Below are 14,958 nucleotides of genomic sequence, written 5' to 3' on the forward strand. Positions count from 1 at the left end.
GGTGGTTAGTAAACCGGAGAATGAAAAGAGCAAACAAAACTGTGTACAAGGGTTAAACACCTCCAGCCAAAGAAGGTGAGGCATAGAGATGTCTTACCACTGCGGAAGCATATTCGAATCATGTGGCACCAAAGTATGTTAATATTAGGGAATGTATCCAAGCCACAGCACCAAAGTATGTTACCAGCAGCAAATCCATACAGGTCTGCAGCAACCTCAATTCTTGCTTCCTCAGAAGAAAGAATTCAACCAAGGAGCATAAGGCAGAGTGAGAGACCAAGACAAGTTTTAGAGCAGGAGTGAAAGTTTATTTAAAAGCATTAGAGCAGGAATGAAGGGAAGTAAAGTACACTTGGAAGAGGGCCAACCAGACGACTTGAGAGATTAAGTGCACTGTTAGAGCTTTGACTCGGGATTTTATATGTTGTCATGTGTTCAGGGTCTTGCATCTCTCCTCCTTGGATTCTTCCCTTGGGGTGGGCACTCCACATGCACAAAGACCTGTAAGCATTTGGTAGGGGTCACATGTGCCATGTGTTTACTGGAGTTGTACGCATGCTCACTGGAGGCATTCTTCCTTTACCAGTCCAAATGTTCCTAGAGGGTCATATACCAGTTAAACTCTGCCATTTTGCCTCTTAGTGCACAGGCATGAGCCCACTCTCCAACTCCTGAGATTTTATCAGGAAGCTGCTAATCACCAGTTTCAGATGTTTCTGCCTATTGGAAGATTGCCTTTCCCTGGCATCAGCTATGACCAATTATTATTTTAGAGAGACAGTTTAATAATCACCTGACCATCACCTGATGGTTGCCTGACATTCTTGGTGGTGGCGTGGGAGTGAGGGGGTCCTCTCCTTCCCTGCTCATGTCTGGCTAGCTACCTGCTGTAAAATGAGACATCAATCAATATGCATAAAATGTACATTGGTACGGTCTGGAAAGGCGGGACAACTCAAAGCAGAGGAGGGGGCTTCCAGGTCCTAGGTATATAAGAGACAAAAGGTTGCATTCTTTTGAGTCTCTGATTAGCCTTTTACTGAATACACAATTTACATGTGAGTGGCAGATAGAGGAATAGTCACTTAAGTCTTAGTCTGGCTTAGTGAAATAATAGGGCAGAGGAAGCAATCAGATACACATTTGTCTCGTAGGAGTACAGGGATGACTTTGAGTTTTGTCTGTCCTTTGTCCACAAGGAATTTCCTTGTGGGCAAATTGTGAGGGAGGTATGGGACGTATGTAGCTTTTTTTTTTTTTTTGAGACGGAGTCTTGCTCTGTTGCTCAGGCTGGAGTGCAATGGTGCAACCTCGGCTCACTGCAACCTCCGCCTCCCAGGTTCAAGCGATTCTCCTGCCCCCGCCTCCCGCGTACCTGAGGTTACAGGTGTCTGCTACCACACTGATTTTTATATTTTTAGTAGAGACAAGGTTTCACCATGTTGGCCAGGCAGGTCTTGAACGCCTTACCTCAAGTGATCCACCTGCCTCGGCCTCCCAAAATGCTGGGATTACAGGTGTGAGGCACCACATCCAGCCTTTTTTTTTTTTTTTTTTTTTTAATCTTTGTAGCTATCTTATTTAGGAATAAAATAGGAGGTAGATTTTCCTGGTGCAGTTTCTAGCTTGACTTCCCTTTGGCTTGGTGGTTTGGGGATCCTGAGATTTATTTTGTTTTCACAACTATATAATCATTGTGCGCCTTACTACCCTCACTCAGTATTATACTTGGGAGAGTTAGTCATGATGATACATATAATGCTAGCTCATTCATTTCCGCTGTTGTTCAAGTGTACCAAAACCTTAGTGGGTTTTTAAAATTCATGTGAAATCCACAAGAATGTATTTTGTGAAATTTGTAGCATTTATTCTTGTGGATTTAATATGAATTTTTAAAACCACTTGAAAATGTATTTAGATTTCTTTAGTCATTATTTCGTTTTTTTCCTTTATTCTAGAAACTATCTGGAGGGTAGCTTTGAAGGGAATAAGGACTGGATTAGGAAAATCACTTATGAAACTATTACATTAATCAAAATGAGCGAAGATTAAAATCTGAACTAAAGATTCTGATGTATCACATGGGATAAGTTGGAAATGATAAGAAGGAATAGCAATTAATAATAGACTGAGGAAATTTGCATGTCACATGAAGAAATAAGCTATGATAAAGGGACAATATAGTATTTTACCTTGAGAAAACAAATGGGGACTCTTGCTTTACTGGATCTGTATGATTAAAGTTGAAGTGATATAAAGAAAGATAATTTGGTTCAGTAATAAACAGGAGAAAATAAGAAATTATGTATTTATTTAACTTCAATGTCATAAGTATGTATGTTGTATTTTCTGGAGTTGCCACTAAAAAAATAGAAAAAGAGTTTATAAATACCATACTAACAGAGGGGATGAAAGAAGAGACAGGAGAAATTGAAAAGAAAGAAAAAAGAGAAGATAGAATAAAAAGCATAAAATAAGATACCACATATATCTCTATATATTAGTGTATATCTCAATAATTACAATAAGTGTAGATGGATTAAGTGAACTAGTTAAAAGACAAAGGTTGTCAGACTAAAATATTTCAGTTACAGACAGTCTCTGATTTATGTTCAATTTAAGATTTTTCAACTTTACAATGGGTTTATTAGGATGTAACCCCATCATTAAATTGCAGAGCATTTGTGTATGCTGTTTACAAGAAGGAGAGAAAGGTTGAAATTAAAAGATGGGAAAAGATATAGTAGGCAAATTTCAACAACAACAAAGCTGGTGTGGTATTAGTAACGTCAGACAAATAGATTCTGCAAGGGTTAGTTTTTAGAACAATGCTAGCATTCTAAAACAGGAACCTAAATACAGGCCTTAGAGATGAAATTGAAAAGAAGGCAATAGTGTATTTCCAAACAACTAATATGTTCAATGAGTATTACCTGATTTGAAGAATAGAGGCAAAACTGGAAGTTTGGGAAAACAAATACTCATAGATTACATGGAATTTACAGTTTAACCTAGTATTTTCCTTCAGAGTCCAAAATTACTGGCTTTTTCTTTCCGTGTATACTGTCTATGATTGTTGACATCACATATAAAATTAAATGCATTTGGTAAGTCCTTGCTCTTATGTTTTCAGGAATTCAAAATGTCCTCAGCCTCTTTTGTGCAGTCCTCACAGAAAATAAGGTTCTCTTCCATTCTGCAAGTTTCCAGAGACTTAGCGATGCTTGTAGAGCCCTGGAATCTTTAATGTTTCCTCTTAAATATAGGTGAGGTTTTCATTTGTTAATTTTATTTATTCCTAAACTACATATCACTTATTGTCGATAAGTCATAATGTTATGGCACAATGGTTTTGAACCACATAGGGGTATTTCACAAAGTTATGCTGTTACATGAGTCATAGTTTTGATAAAATCTAGTCTAGAATTTGAGACTTTCCAAGTTGTCCATTACTGAATGTTGATTAGTGTAAAAATATTTAATTTGAATAGTATTGTCAAAAACTTTTAATTGTCTTTTAACACATTTGGCATAAATGTCTAGTCAGTGCTATTTGATATTAAAGAATTATTAATTTTTAGAAGTTATAATGGTAGAGATTCTATTAATAAAAAGCTCTTATCTTTCTTAGATACCCACTGAAGTATTTATGGGTAAACAATGTGACATCTGGGATTTGCTCGAAAATAATACAGTAGAGAAGAGAAAAAAAGTGGGTAGAGATATATACGTAGCCATGCATTGGTAATTCTCAAAGTTGACAATTACTGCAGGGCTTCATTATAATTTTTTCCTCTGTTTTTTTATGGGATATGTTAAAAAAAATTTCCTAATAAAAACTCAAAAAACAAAACAAAACAGTGATGCCTAATAGTGCTATAACTAGAATAGCATACCTCTAATATACTGTGTAATCAACTGATAATCTAACATCTAGGAAATTAGTTCATATAAACTAGATAAAATTTTAGACTCCAGAATTTCTTTAAAAAATTTTTTTAAATTTAGGTACTTTTCTTAACTTTTTAGATAAGATAGAGAATTATTGGTCCTGGTTTTTTGTTTTTGTTTTTGTTTTTGCCATTCTTATTGAATGCAAAAATCGAGTATAGATAGTGGAATTTGAGTGCTTATTTTATATAGACAAATCATTGCCTCATATTGAGAGTGGAGGCCCTATCAGAGAGTCAGTGTTACTGTCTAATGTCGGGTTTCTATGTAAGGAAAAATGCTTTCAAACAATATTAGAAGACCTAAAGAGACTGCTTGCCTAGAAGAAACAAAGGTTAAGGAAGCAGGCTTGGATTCCATTCACTTTATGTCTTATATCTTATTGTATTTTTCACATGAAGATTTTTAAATCATTTTTTCCAAAATTTTAGTATTAAAAAGCATGAAAACATTATTGATAATTTCTAAACCTAAGTAATATGCAACTTATACAGCATAAAGATGAAAGAAAATATGTTTATGTTAAAGAAAAATATATTTGACACGTATTTTTATTCTTTCCAGTTATCCTTATATCCCTATTCTCCCGGCTCAGCTACTGGAAGTTCTGAGTTCCCCAACACCTTTCATTATTGGAGTACATTCTATCTTTAAAACTGATATCCACGAACTTGTAAGTATTCATCTTTAAAGTTTCCAGTTGAGTCCAGAAGTTTATCATATTACTTTGGGTCCTATAACATTTCAACTAATCACTATTTTCAGATCTGTAGCATTTCCAGTAGAAAAGATTGGATAGAAGAAAAATATCATTGAAAAGTCTGCATATTAATTTTGCCATATACAAGTATAGGAGGTTTTATAAAGGAATTTATTAATATTTTTAAATATCCCTCTTTTGGTGCATTATCTTTATTATTCATCTTACATATGACAAAAGATTAATCTACTAATATTCTATTTATACTTTTGATATTAGTGCATAATTGATTTATATTTTGAAGTGAGGCCTGTCTTGATACCAAATTGCTGATAACTAACAAAGCAGGAAGCATATGCAAAAGAGTGAAGAGTTTTAGTAGAACACAAGTTTGATATGAGCTTCCACCAAATTTTTGTATTCTTAATGCCATATGAATAGGAATACCGAAGAAGGAAAAGTATACTCTACATTCAAGCCAGTTCTGGAATAATTCACTTAGTTCTGTGTGTCACACTTCATGAGGGACTGTAACAAAATAAAGCTTATCAGAAAAGGACATCCAGGATTATCAAGTATTTAGAAACTATATTCTGTAAGGGCCTAAGGAAATTTTCTCAGGTAATAAGCTGATACTGTTTCACAGGTAAAGATAAGTATTTAAGTTACTGTCATAGAAGAAGGGTTGAGATTCATTTTTTGTAACTCTAAAAGGCTGAAATAGAATCAGCGGATAAAGTGGCTATAGAAACGGATTTCTGCCCATTAAAAGTATTTCCAACAATTAGAACTGCCCGGTTATAGAATGGATTTCCTTATGTGAGATGAGGAGTGTACTCTCAAGCACTGTGAGTAGAGTGTAAGGAAAAGATTATGTGACACTTTACAGGGAGTCTGAGAGAAATTCTTTACTGTAAAATTAGGCTGCATAACGTCTGTGTTCCACAGATCCCTAAGATTTTGTAATTTTGCTTCTGTTTTAGTTTTAAATTCCAGCAACTAAGTAATTACAGTTGTAACCAAATCAGAGGTGTCATTTAAAGTAACAAAATATTATTCAACATTATAAACAGGACTTTCATTCGTATAGTCATCATTCAGTTTCTAACTTTAGGTGTTGACACTTAGTTCCTATTTAATTTTGGTATCACCATATAAAAATATGTATAAATCAATAAACATTCAATAAAACCTAATTAATACTAATTAGAAGCATACCCACCTGGTTTGTAGGTAATTTTATTTCTTCTAAATGGAAACAGTCACTGGAGGCCGGGCACGGTGGCCCACACCTAAAATCCCAACTCTTTGGGAGGCCAAGGCAGGCAGATCACCTGAGGTCAGGAGTTTGAGACCACCCTGGCCAACATAAAGAAACCCCGCCTCTACTAAAACTACAAAAAATTAGCTGGGCTTGGTGACGCATGCCTCTAATCCCAGCTACTCAGGAGGCTAAGGCAGGAGAATCGCTTGAACCTGAGAGGTGGAGGTTGCAGTGAGTCAAGATTGCACCACTACACTCCAGCCTGGGCGAGAGTAAGACTCCGTCTCAAAAATACATACATACAAACATACATACATACACATATACATACGTACATACATACAGTTACTGGAGATAGGACAAACCAAGTGTTGCCAAATAAATAAATAAAAACAGTCGCTGGAGGTAGGACAAACCAAGTGTTGCCAAATGCAAATTTCTTAAAATCATAATAAATACATTAGAATGAATTATAATATTGTCAATATAACAGCTTCACTCATCTTGGCTGTTTTCTCTTACATTTTTATGTAAGTTATTTTTAAATAGACTTTTGTAAAATGCTAAAAATCAGATTTTTCTAAGTGGCTAAACAGCACCCTTTTGATGTATACTAATTGCTTTGTTAATTCTTGTAATAAATACTAATTTGTTTAGAATATTACTAAACTACTTGAATAAAGTGTCTGAAATGCAATCCTCTGTGCTTGCTGCAGCCGCATATATAGTAAAATCAGAACAAAATGCAATGGCTGAAACAAAATAGTGTCATTGAACACTCATGCAGCAGTCCATAGACATGTTCCATTTTGCCAGACCAATCTGCTCTATGAAGTTATTCAAGATCCAAGCTTCCATCCTTCTTGTTTCTCCAACAGAATCATCCCAGGCATTGTCATCATGTGTATGCTTGAAGGCTGGTTTGCTGTCAGTTAATAATTTTAGTCTAAGGGAAAAGGAAAGACAGCATAGGAGAGCTTTACATATCCCCTATCTTGAAGGACAGGAATATGTCACTTCTCATGTTTTATTGGCAGAATCTTAGCCACATGCCACATCTAATTTCAAAGGAAGCTGGGAAACACAGTGTTGCTGGGAACTTGTTAGCCCAGAATTGTACTACTATGGACAAACAAGTGTCTCTTCCACACGTGATTCTTCTCATTTTGAATTAGTCAAGGGAAAAATAATTTGCTTAACAACAAATGTATGTCCGTAATTATAGGTTAATTTTTTTTTATCTCTTTCAGTTAGATGTAATCATAGCAGATTTGGATGGAGGCACTATTAAAATTCCTGAATGTATTCACCTCTCTTCTCTCCCAGAACCACTTCTACATCAGACGCAATCAGCTCTTTCTTTGGTATGACATGTTTTTGTAATAGTAACTTTCTCTTTATTTAAATCTGAAGCTAAGATAGCTGAAATTGAAAATGTTTGTCAATACAGTTTGTTACTTTAAAGAGAGCTATATGTTGGAAACATGAACATATGCTCTTATAGTATTTAGAATTATTCATTTACTAGGTAGTTATCTAAAACATCTATTTTGGATCCTAACTGAATATTTGTTCTACATTGCTTCCTTCATTCAGCGTACAGGACCTAGTACTGTCCTAGGTATTGGAAATTCACCTGTGAAAACAAGGCTCTGCCTTGAAATCCCTGATTCCCCTAACATCCCCCATTAGGTGTTGGCTTCTCTTCTCTAGCCTCCCTATTGGCATCTCATTCCTCTTTGGTACCTACAAACACTGTAATATTGTCTTGCCAATACTTTCAGGTTATTACAGAAAGACGTGTCTTACTGATACATAAAATGTCCAACATTCCACTCTAAATGCCATATGAATAGAAATACCAAAGAAGGAGAAGTATACACTACATTCAAGCCAAGTAAAGCTTTAAAACATCTTGTGGGTTCAGTTTTTCTCATTGAAACAGATTGAATTTTTTTTGCAGTTATTTTATCTTAGCTGAATTTTGAAAACATGGTATTTTGTTTTACTGATAGCATTTTAGGTGCTTATCATCAGAAAATTGAAGTGTAGAAATTCTGCATTCCTTTTCAACACATTACTAGAACTAAGGCCTTCATATTCTACTTTAAGAATATTTTATTCTGGGCTATTTAAAACATTTTTTCCCTCTTAAATAGAAACTTAGAAGCCTAGGATAACCAGGAGGGATTTTATTCTCAGAAAACTTTCAACTTTGTGTTAGTCTTTTTTGTTGTCATAGTGGTATCTGTGAAATGGGAACAGTTAGAGAATCTACTAAAAATACAAAAATTAGCTGGGCATGGTGGCACGTGCCTGTAATCCCAGCTACTCAGGAGGCTGACGCAGGAGAATAGCGTGAACCTGGGAAGCAGAGGTTGCAGTGAGCCGAGATTGCGCCACTGCACTCCAGCCTGGGTAACAGAGCTAGACTCCATCTCAAAAACCAAAACAAGGCCGGGCACAATGGCTCATGCCTGTAATGCCAGCACTTTGGGAGGCTGAGGCGGGCAGATTACCTGTGGTCAGGAGTTCAGGATCAGCTTGGGCAACACTGTGAAACCCCATCTCCACTAAAAATACAAAATTAGCCAGGCGTGGTGACACATGCTTGTAATCCCAGCTACTCAGGAGGCTGAGGCAGGAGAACCGCTTGAACCTGGGAGGTGGAGGATGCAGTGAGCCGAGATCGCGCCATTGCCCTCCAGCCTGGGCAACAAGAGTAAATCTCCGTCTCACCAAAAAAAGAAAAAAGAAAAAAAAGAGTTGATTTAAAGACAATTTAAAGAAAAATCTTGACTATATAATTGCATAGATGGTATATGTATATATAGCAAAAGCTGAGAAGGTAGTATTTGAATGACTGAAGAAAGTTTAATGTTTCTAGAATTCCTATAGGGATTAAATCTTATGTGTGGTTACTTACTAGTGATATGAATAGTTATTTAGGGGTTAAGGACCAAAATTAACAGAGTAAGATTGTACTTCTTAAGCCAATGGCTCCTGGTAAGGGTTCTGCTGCATACTCGTATACCTAAACCTGCAACACCTGTGCCACCAAATTTGATCAATGTGTAAAATTCCTTTTTGGTAAAACTGAGTATACGTATTGTTATAGTTACTAAGCACAATGGTGGATTAGGTACTACTTACTGTTCCGTGAATAAGAAATAGGAGCATAGGGCCGGGTGTGGTGGCTCACACCTGTAATCCCAACACTTTGGAAGGCTGAGGTGGGTGGATCATCTGAGGTCAGGAGTTCGAGACCAACCTGACCAACATGGCAAAATCCCATCGCTACTGAAAAAAAAAGACAAAAAATTAGCCAGGTGTGGTGGTGCACACCTGTAATCCCAGCTGCTCAGGAGGCTGAGACAGGAGGCTCGCTTGAACCCAGGAGACGGAGGTTGCCGTGAGCCGAGATCATGCCATTGCACTCCAGCCTGGGCAACAAGAGCGAAACTCCGTCTCAAAAAAAAAAAAAAAAAAAGAAAAGAAATAGGAGCATAATGTATTGTCAAACTAGGACCAAAAAGAAACTAGATTTCATGGATGATTGGGAACATCAACACACAAGCATATAAGCTTTGTTGCATTAGTAAATAATTATAATCAAATGGCAACACTATACTTAAACTGTGTAATAACAATGGATTATTTTATAGACACCAAGATATTTTGTACTGTGCTTGTGATTCAATGACTTGAACTGCCAATATTTTAGTGTTGTCTTTAAGTGTTGTTTTGAGTCTTTTGGTCTGTTCTCAGCATACCATCAAAAATCTTAGCATTTGAAAATGATTCTGCAAGGAGAAAATTTGCTACATACTGATACAATTTCATCTTCTCTGTGTAAGTCCTACACAGGCCCTTCTTTCCCAGCTGCTCCCCAACCTGCTTTCCTTCAAAGCTTAACTCAAATGTTACTTTATTTTTTGTTTAGTTTTCCCTAAGTTGAATTAATTATGCTTTATATTTCACATATTGCACTTTATATATTTTAGCACTTTTGTGACATGGTTTTATACTTTTACCTGTTTAGACTGCAAAGTTCAAAATCTTATTTTCTTTCTCCTCAGTAATTTTTCTTTTTTTTTTTTTTTTGAGACAGAGTCTTGTTCTGTCGCCCAGGCTGGAGTGCAGTGGTGCGATCTCAGCTCACTGCAACCTCTGTCTCCCAGGTTCAAGCTATTCTGCTTCAGCCTCCCAAGTAGCTGGGACTACAGGCATGTGCCACCATGCTGAGCTAATTTTTGTATTTTCACTAGAGACAGGGTTTCACCATGTTGGCCTGGCTGGTCTCAAATTCCTAACCTCAAGTGATCCACCCACCTTGCCCTCCCAAAGTGCTGGGATTACAGGCATGAGCCACTGCACCTGGCCTCTCCTCAGTAATTTTTAATTACACTTAGAACATAAAAACAAGCAGCTGTTTTTAAAAATTCAGCTATATAGATTATTCCCTTACCAGAGATGACTACTATTTTATAGTTTAGTGTATTTTTTTTTCAGAACTTTTCATTCTCATTTCTCTCTCTCTCTCTCTCTCTCTCTCTCTATATATATATATATATATATACCTATGTAGATTTAGGGTTTGTTTTGTTTTATTTTCAAATAAATTAGACCATACTATGTGTATTTTTCTAGAACATGTTTCAACTGAATATTTTGTCTTGGAGATCTTTCTACAGTGGTACATATAGAACTACCCCAGCTAATTGAATTGTATTAATGGAGGGAATATATTATAATTCATATGCTGACATTTTCATCTTAATGTCCCAATAATAGATTTCATTGATACTAAGATATTTTACATAACAAAACTTTTTTGCTTTAGATTTTACACCCAGATTTGGAAGTAGCAGATCATGCTTTTCCTCCTCCACGAACAGCTTTATCCCACTCAAAAATGCTGGTAAGAAGTTTAATATTTAAATTTAATGCTGTTGAAGAGAGCTGTACTTTTATTTGTAGGGTTTTTAAAGAAGCTAAGTGAAGTTAGAGTTAGATGGACAGCAGAGTAAAAAGTGCCCAAAACTAGAAATTAAGAGACTTGCCGCTGACTGTCCTTAGGTCCTTCTCAAGGAGGAGGCACAGGGAAGCACACAGGGCAACAGGCCACTAGGGCTAAGACTGTTGCCCTGAGGAGGCATGAGTTAAGTGTAGGACAGAAAATCAGAGCCTAGATTATAGCCTGGAAAACTGTGCCAAGCATCACATTGAAACAGCCAGGCAAGGATTAAAAACAGAAGAGATGCTTACAAAAATGGATATAAAGAATGTTGGTTATAGGAGAGAATCAAGTTTGAAGAGTGTGTGGATGGAAATAGTTCCAATTAGAAGCCATAGAAGGTTATATATATAACAGAGGCCCCTTTTTTATTTTGCTCAGTGCATTTCTTAGCAGTGGGTTTTGTAACCAATAAGGAACCTCAGGGAGCTGAACACATATACTTAAGCATTCTTGACCTTCATTTCCTGATCAATTAAGTAAGGCATTGACTAACAGAATCTGTCAGTTTTCTTACAGTTCTAAACTGTGATTCCAATAAAAGCTGGATTAAATACAATCTTAAGAGTTTTTTCTTCTTATATTTGTCTTATATTTGGTTGTGACTGTAATTGTTTTGGTGCATATAAAAATCAAAGGACTTGGGATATATGCCAAAGGTCCTTGGGATATATGAAAAGGTCACCTTTTTGACTCGATATTTCATTTGTTTTTAAAAAGTTAAATTACTTAACCTTTCTTCTTGTATTTTTAGGATAAAGAGGTGCGAGCAGTTTTCCTTAGATTATTTGCACAACTCTTCCAAGGATATAGATCCTGCCTGCAACTTATAAGAATTCATGCAGAGCCAGTAATACATTTCCACAAAGTAAGATATAGAGTACTGTATTGTGTCTGTCCAAGAAGTATATTCTAATTTAATAAAACTACTTGATTTTTTTTTCCTAGCCATTTATTTTGACCTTGATTTATCAAATGTGATTATTTAAAATCTCTATGTGGTTAGATATCGGTTCTTAATAATAATATGGAATTCACATACTGTTTTAGAATGTGTTAACTTTAAATCAATTTTTCTTTTAAAATCGAATGTTAATTTCTGATTTCTTCTCCTAACATGGAGACAGATTCATTTTTATTCTTTACAATAAATTAGTATTTCAGAATAACTCTCTTTGAGAGAAATGTATTTTATGACAACACGTATTTATACATGAAGGGATTTATATAGGCCTTGCTCTTTTTATTGTATTTTTGTTTTGACCATTTGTCCATTACCAAGTGATAAATTATTATTTCACGTTTTGTTTTTTCACAGACAGCATTCTTGGGGCAGCGTGGTTTGGTCGAGAATGATTTCCTCACTAAAGTACTCAATGGAATGGCATTTGCAGGTTTTGTTTCAGAAAGAGGTCCTCCTTATAGATCTTGTGATCTCTTTGATGAGGTATAGTTCTTATTAAATGAAGGCATTATTTATAGACATAATTAGACTAGTAGTTAAAAGCAAAAAGTAACATTTTTCATATTTATACAATCATATATAAATTAGGTATTAATCCCAATGTTATTTATTATGCTTATCAAATCTCAATATTTTAATGTGGATTATAAAAATTACCAAAAAAATTATAAGATGCCTTGAAAGTACATATAATTTTTGAACAACTGAATTTTAAATAATTGAACAATGTACACTACTCAGGTGATGGGTGCACCAAAATCTCAGAATTCACCACCATATAATTCATCCATGTAACCGAAAACCACTCATACTCCAAAAACTATTCATATTTTAAACTATTATATTTTTAAAAATAGTTGATTAAAATCTTTTTGAAAAGGTAACAGTGATTGTATAAATAGAACTCTTATTTTTAAGGGCCCTAATACAGTAATTCTTTTGTCAGTGTTATAGGGAGAAAGCTCTAATTTGAAGCTAAGATAGCTGAAATTACTTCAAACTGGAGTTACATTTGGTCTATCAGAATCATAGAGCCATAGTTTAAGTTTGTGGCATTCTCACTAATCAATTTTCAACCCTTCTCTACCTGTCTTAGGAGACATTAAACATATGGAAAACAGATTTCTGTCTCTGTCTTCAAGGAATTAGCCATGTAAAGGGAGAAACAGGGCAGATGTGACTCAAAATAAGAATGCTATTTGCATTTATTGTGCTCTTTTTTAAAAGCACCTTTCCATTTATCATTTAACTCTATATTCACAGCAGCCCACTCTGGTGGGTAGAACAAGAATATTATTCTCATTTCAATTTTTGAAAGAGTACTATATTAGAACCAAAAATCTAAAAAGTTTCTTGATATCTATAAAAGAACCACATTCCTAGATCCCAAGATATTGGAGAATCGTGATAGTGGTCATGTTTTGCCTCTGGTGATTTTCTTTTATATAGGGAAGGTAGGAATGAAGGTCTTAAATATCTTTGGTTCAGAGGAGAAGGATCTTTTTTTTTTTTTAAAGATAGTGAAGTATTCACAGGTATGAATTTTTAAAGAAGAGGCACATGTTTTAGTTCTGTGTAGAATATGTTTACTGCATCAGATGCTTTAATTAATAACACAAAGCATACGAAGATTTAGGAAACATCCTGAGGTGGACAATTTTTTGTAATCAATTATTGGTCATTGATTCTCTAATACTACCATATAACATGATTGGTTATTGATTCTACTAACATATCAGCCTTTAGATTCTGTACTAAGTAATTCATAACATAGTATTTTATAGGTTTAAAATAGATGGTCTCCAAGGTCTTTTCTAGCACCTACATTTTGTTAGTCTTTGAAGCTTTATGAATAGTAACATTGGTTTATATACTCTCTCTTTTCTATTCAAATTTATCTTCCTCTGACAGCTTCATCACAACTAAAAAAGCAAGATTAGTTACTTACAGAAAACTTACTTGCCACAGCCTCTATTTTGTAGGTCTTTCCCGTGCTTGGAGTGCCCTCCTCTATTCTTCATGCTCTGCTCTTATCTCACCATCTCTTCCAAACTCTCCCAAAGTTGACTCTGAGAGCCACTCGACTGCGTTAGGCTTCATTTTATGTCTCTAACTTATGTGCTAACTTATTTTTTATTTATTTATTGTTTATACAAATATACTCTAGATTGGAAACAATGATAAGCCAAGGTTCCTATTGGGTCACCCATTAGTGTTCATCCAGTTCTCTGTTTGGCCTACAGTGGTGACTTTGGGTGTCTTACTTTTGTTACTTGACGGCCAGTGAATCGTATGTATATATCAGTCAAGAGCCTAAGAAAAATGAACCATCAGAACTAACTAAATTCTCATTCTACCCTCTTTGGCCATTTGCATGGGAATGCTTTGGTAGAAAAATAGCATTTGCTCCTGGGAAAGTGATCCTTGTTTTCACTTAGCCTAGGGCAGTCTACCACAATGGGGTATTACGGGGCTTTGAGAGGCAACTTGCATTGTGCATGGCCTTGTCCTCACACTCCCATCAGATAGATGTCTTAGAATGAAAAGAATGTTTGCCCTTGATCATCTTTCTGAATCCTAGCCTAGAATAGGTAAGCCATAGTTTTATATGCCTATGCAGCGAATCTATTAGTTCCTAGAAGAATCCTGTATTGTACCTTTTTATTTTTATTGTCCATCTATTTACCCTCCACAATTTTTTTTCCTGTCAGCCTTCTTTTCTTTACCCTAAGTATACAGACTCACACAGTTCTCCCAGTAAATTAGTTAATAAAGAGACAGTTTGAGACTAGAAGGAATCTAAAGGCCATTTTGTTCTTCCATCTTATTTTAGAGATGAGAAAACTGAAGCTCAGGAGTTTTTAAGTGCCTTGTCCCAGATCACACACTATCAGCAGAGCTAGGACTAAAGTCTGAGCATCCTGACTTGGACATTTGGTTCATGTTTTGTGAGTTAAGGAAGTGTTTAGACACTTTCTGACTGTCTAAATTTCTCTGACTGAGGCCTGTGGAATGACAGGGTCTCTCTGAGTTCCAGAAATGACTTTTCCCTAGAAGAAATA

At 35.5% G+C, this 14,958-nt stretch overlaps 1 protein-coding gene across 9 annotated transcripts in view; it reads left to right on the forward strand.

Annotated features, from left to right (window-relative positions):
• SBF2 (SET binding factor 2) overlaps positions 1 to 14,958 on the forward strand; it is a 519,305-nt gene that overhangs the window by 280,529 nt on the left and 223,818 nt on the right. For all 9 annotated transcript variants that reach the window (XM_073018389.1, XM_073018410.1, XM_008007157.3 and 6 more), the window contains 6 exons: positions 3,134 to 3,266; positions 4,516 to 4,624; positions 7,166 to 7,279; positions 10,759 to 10,836; positions 11,687 to 11,800; positions 12,251 to 12,379. In XM_073018389.1, the coding sequence (XP_072874490.1) occupies positions 3,134 to 3,266; positions 4,516 to 4,624; positions 7,166 to 7,279; positions 10,759 to 10,836; positions 11,687 to 11,800; positions 12,251 to 12,379 (677 nt within the window). The remainder of the gene's footprint in view (positions 1 to 3,133; positions 3,267 to 4,515; positions 4,625 to 7,165; positions 7,280 to 10,758; positions 10,837 to 11,686; positions 11,801 to 12,250; positions 12,380 to 14,958) is intronic.

The sequence above is a fragment of the Chlorocebus sabaeus genome, chromosome 1, assembly GCF_047675955.1.
Source record: "Chlorocebus sabaeus isolate Y175 chromosome 1, mChlSab1.0.hap1, whole genome shotgun sequence".
Lineage (NCBI taxonomy): Eukaryota > Metazoa > Chordata > Mammalia > Primates > Cercopithecidae > Chlorocebus > Chlorocebus sabaeus.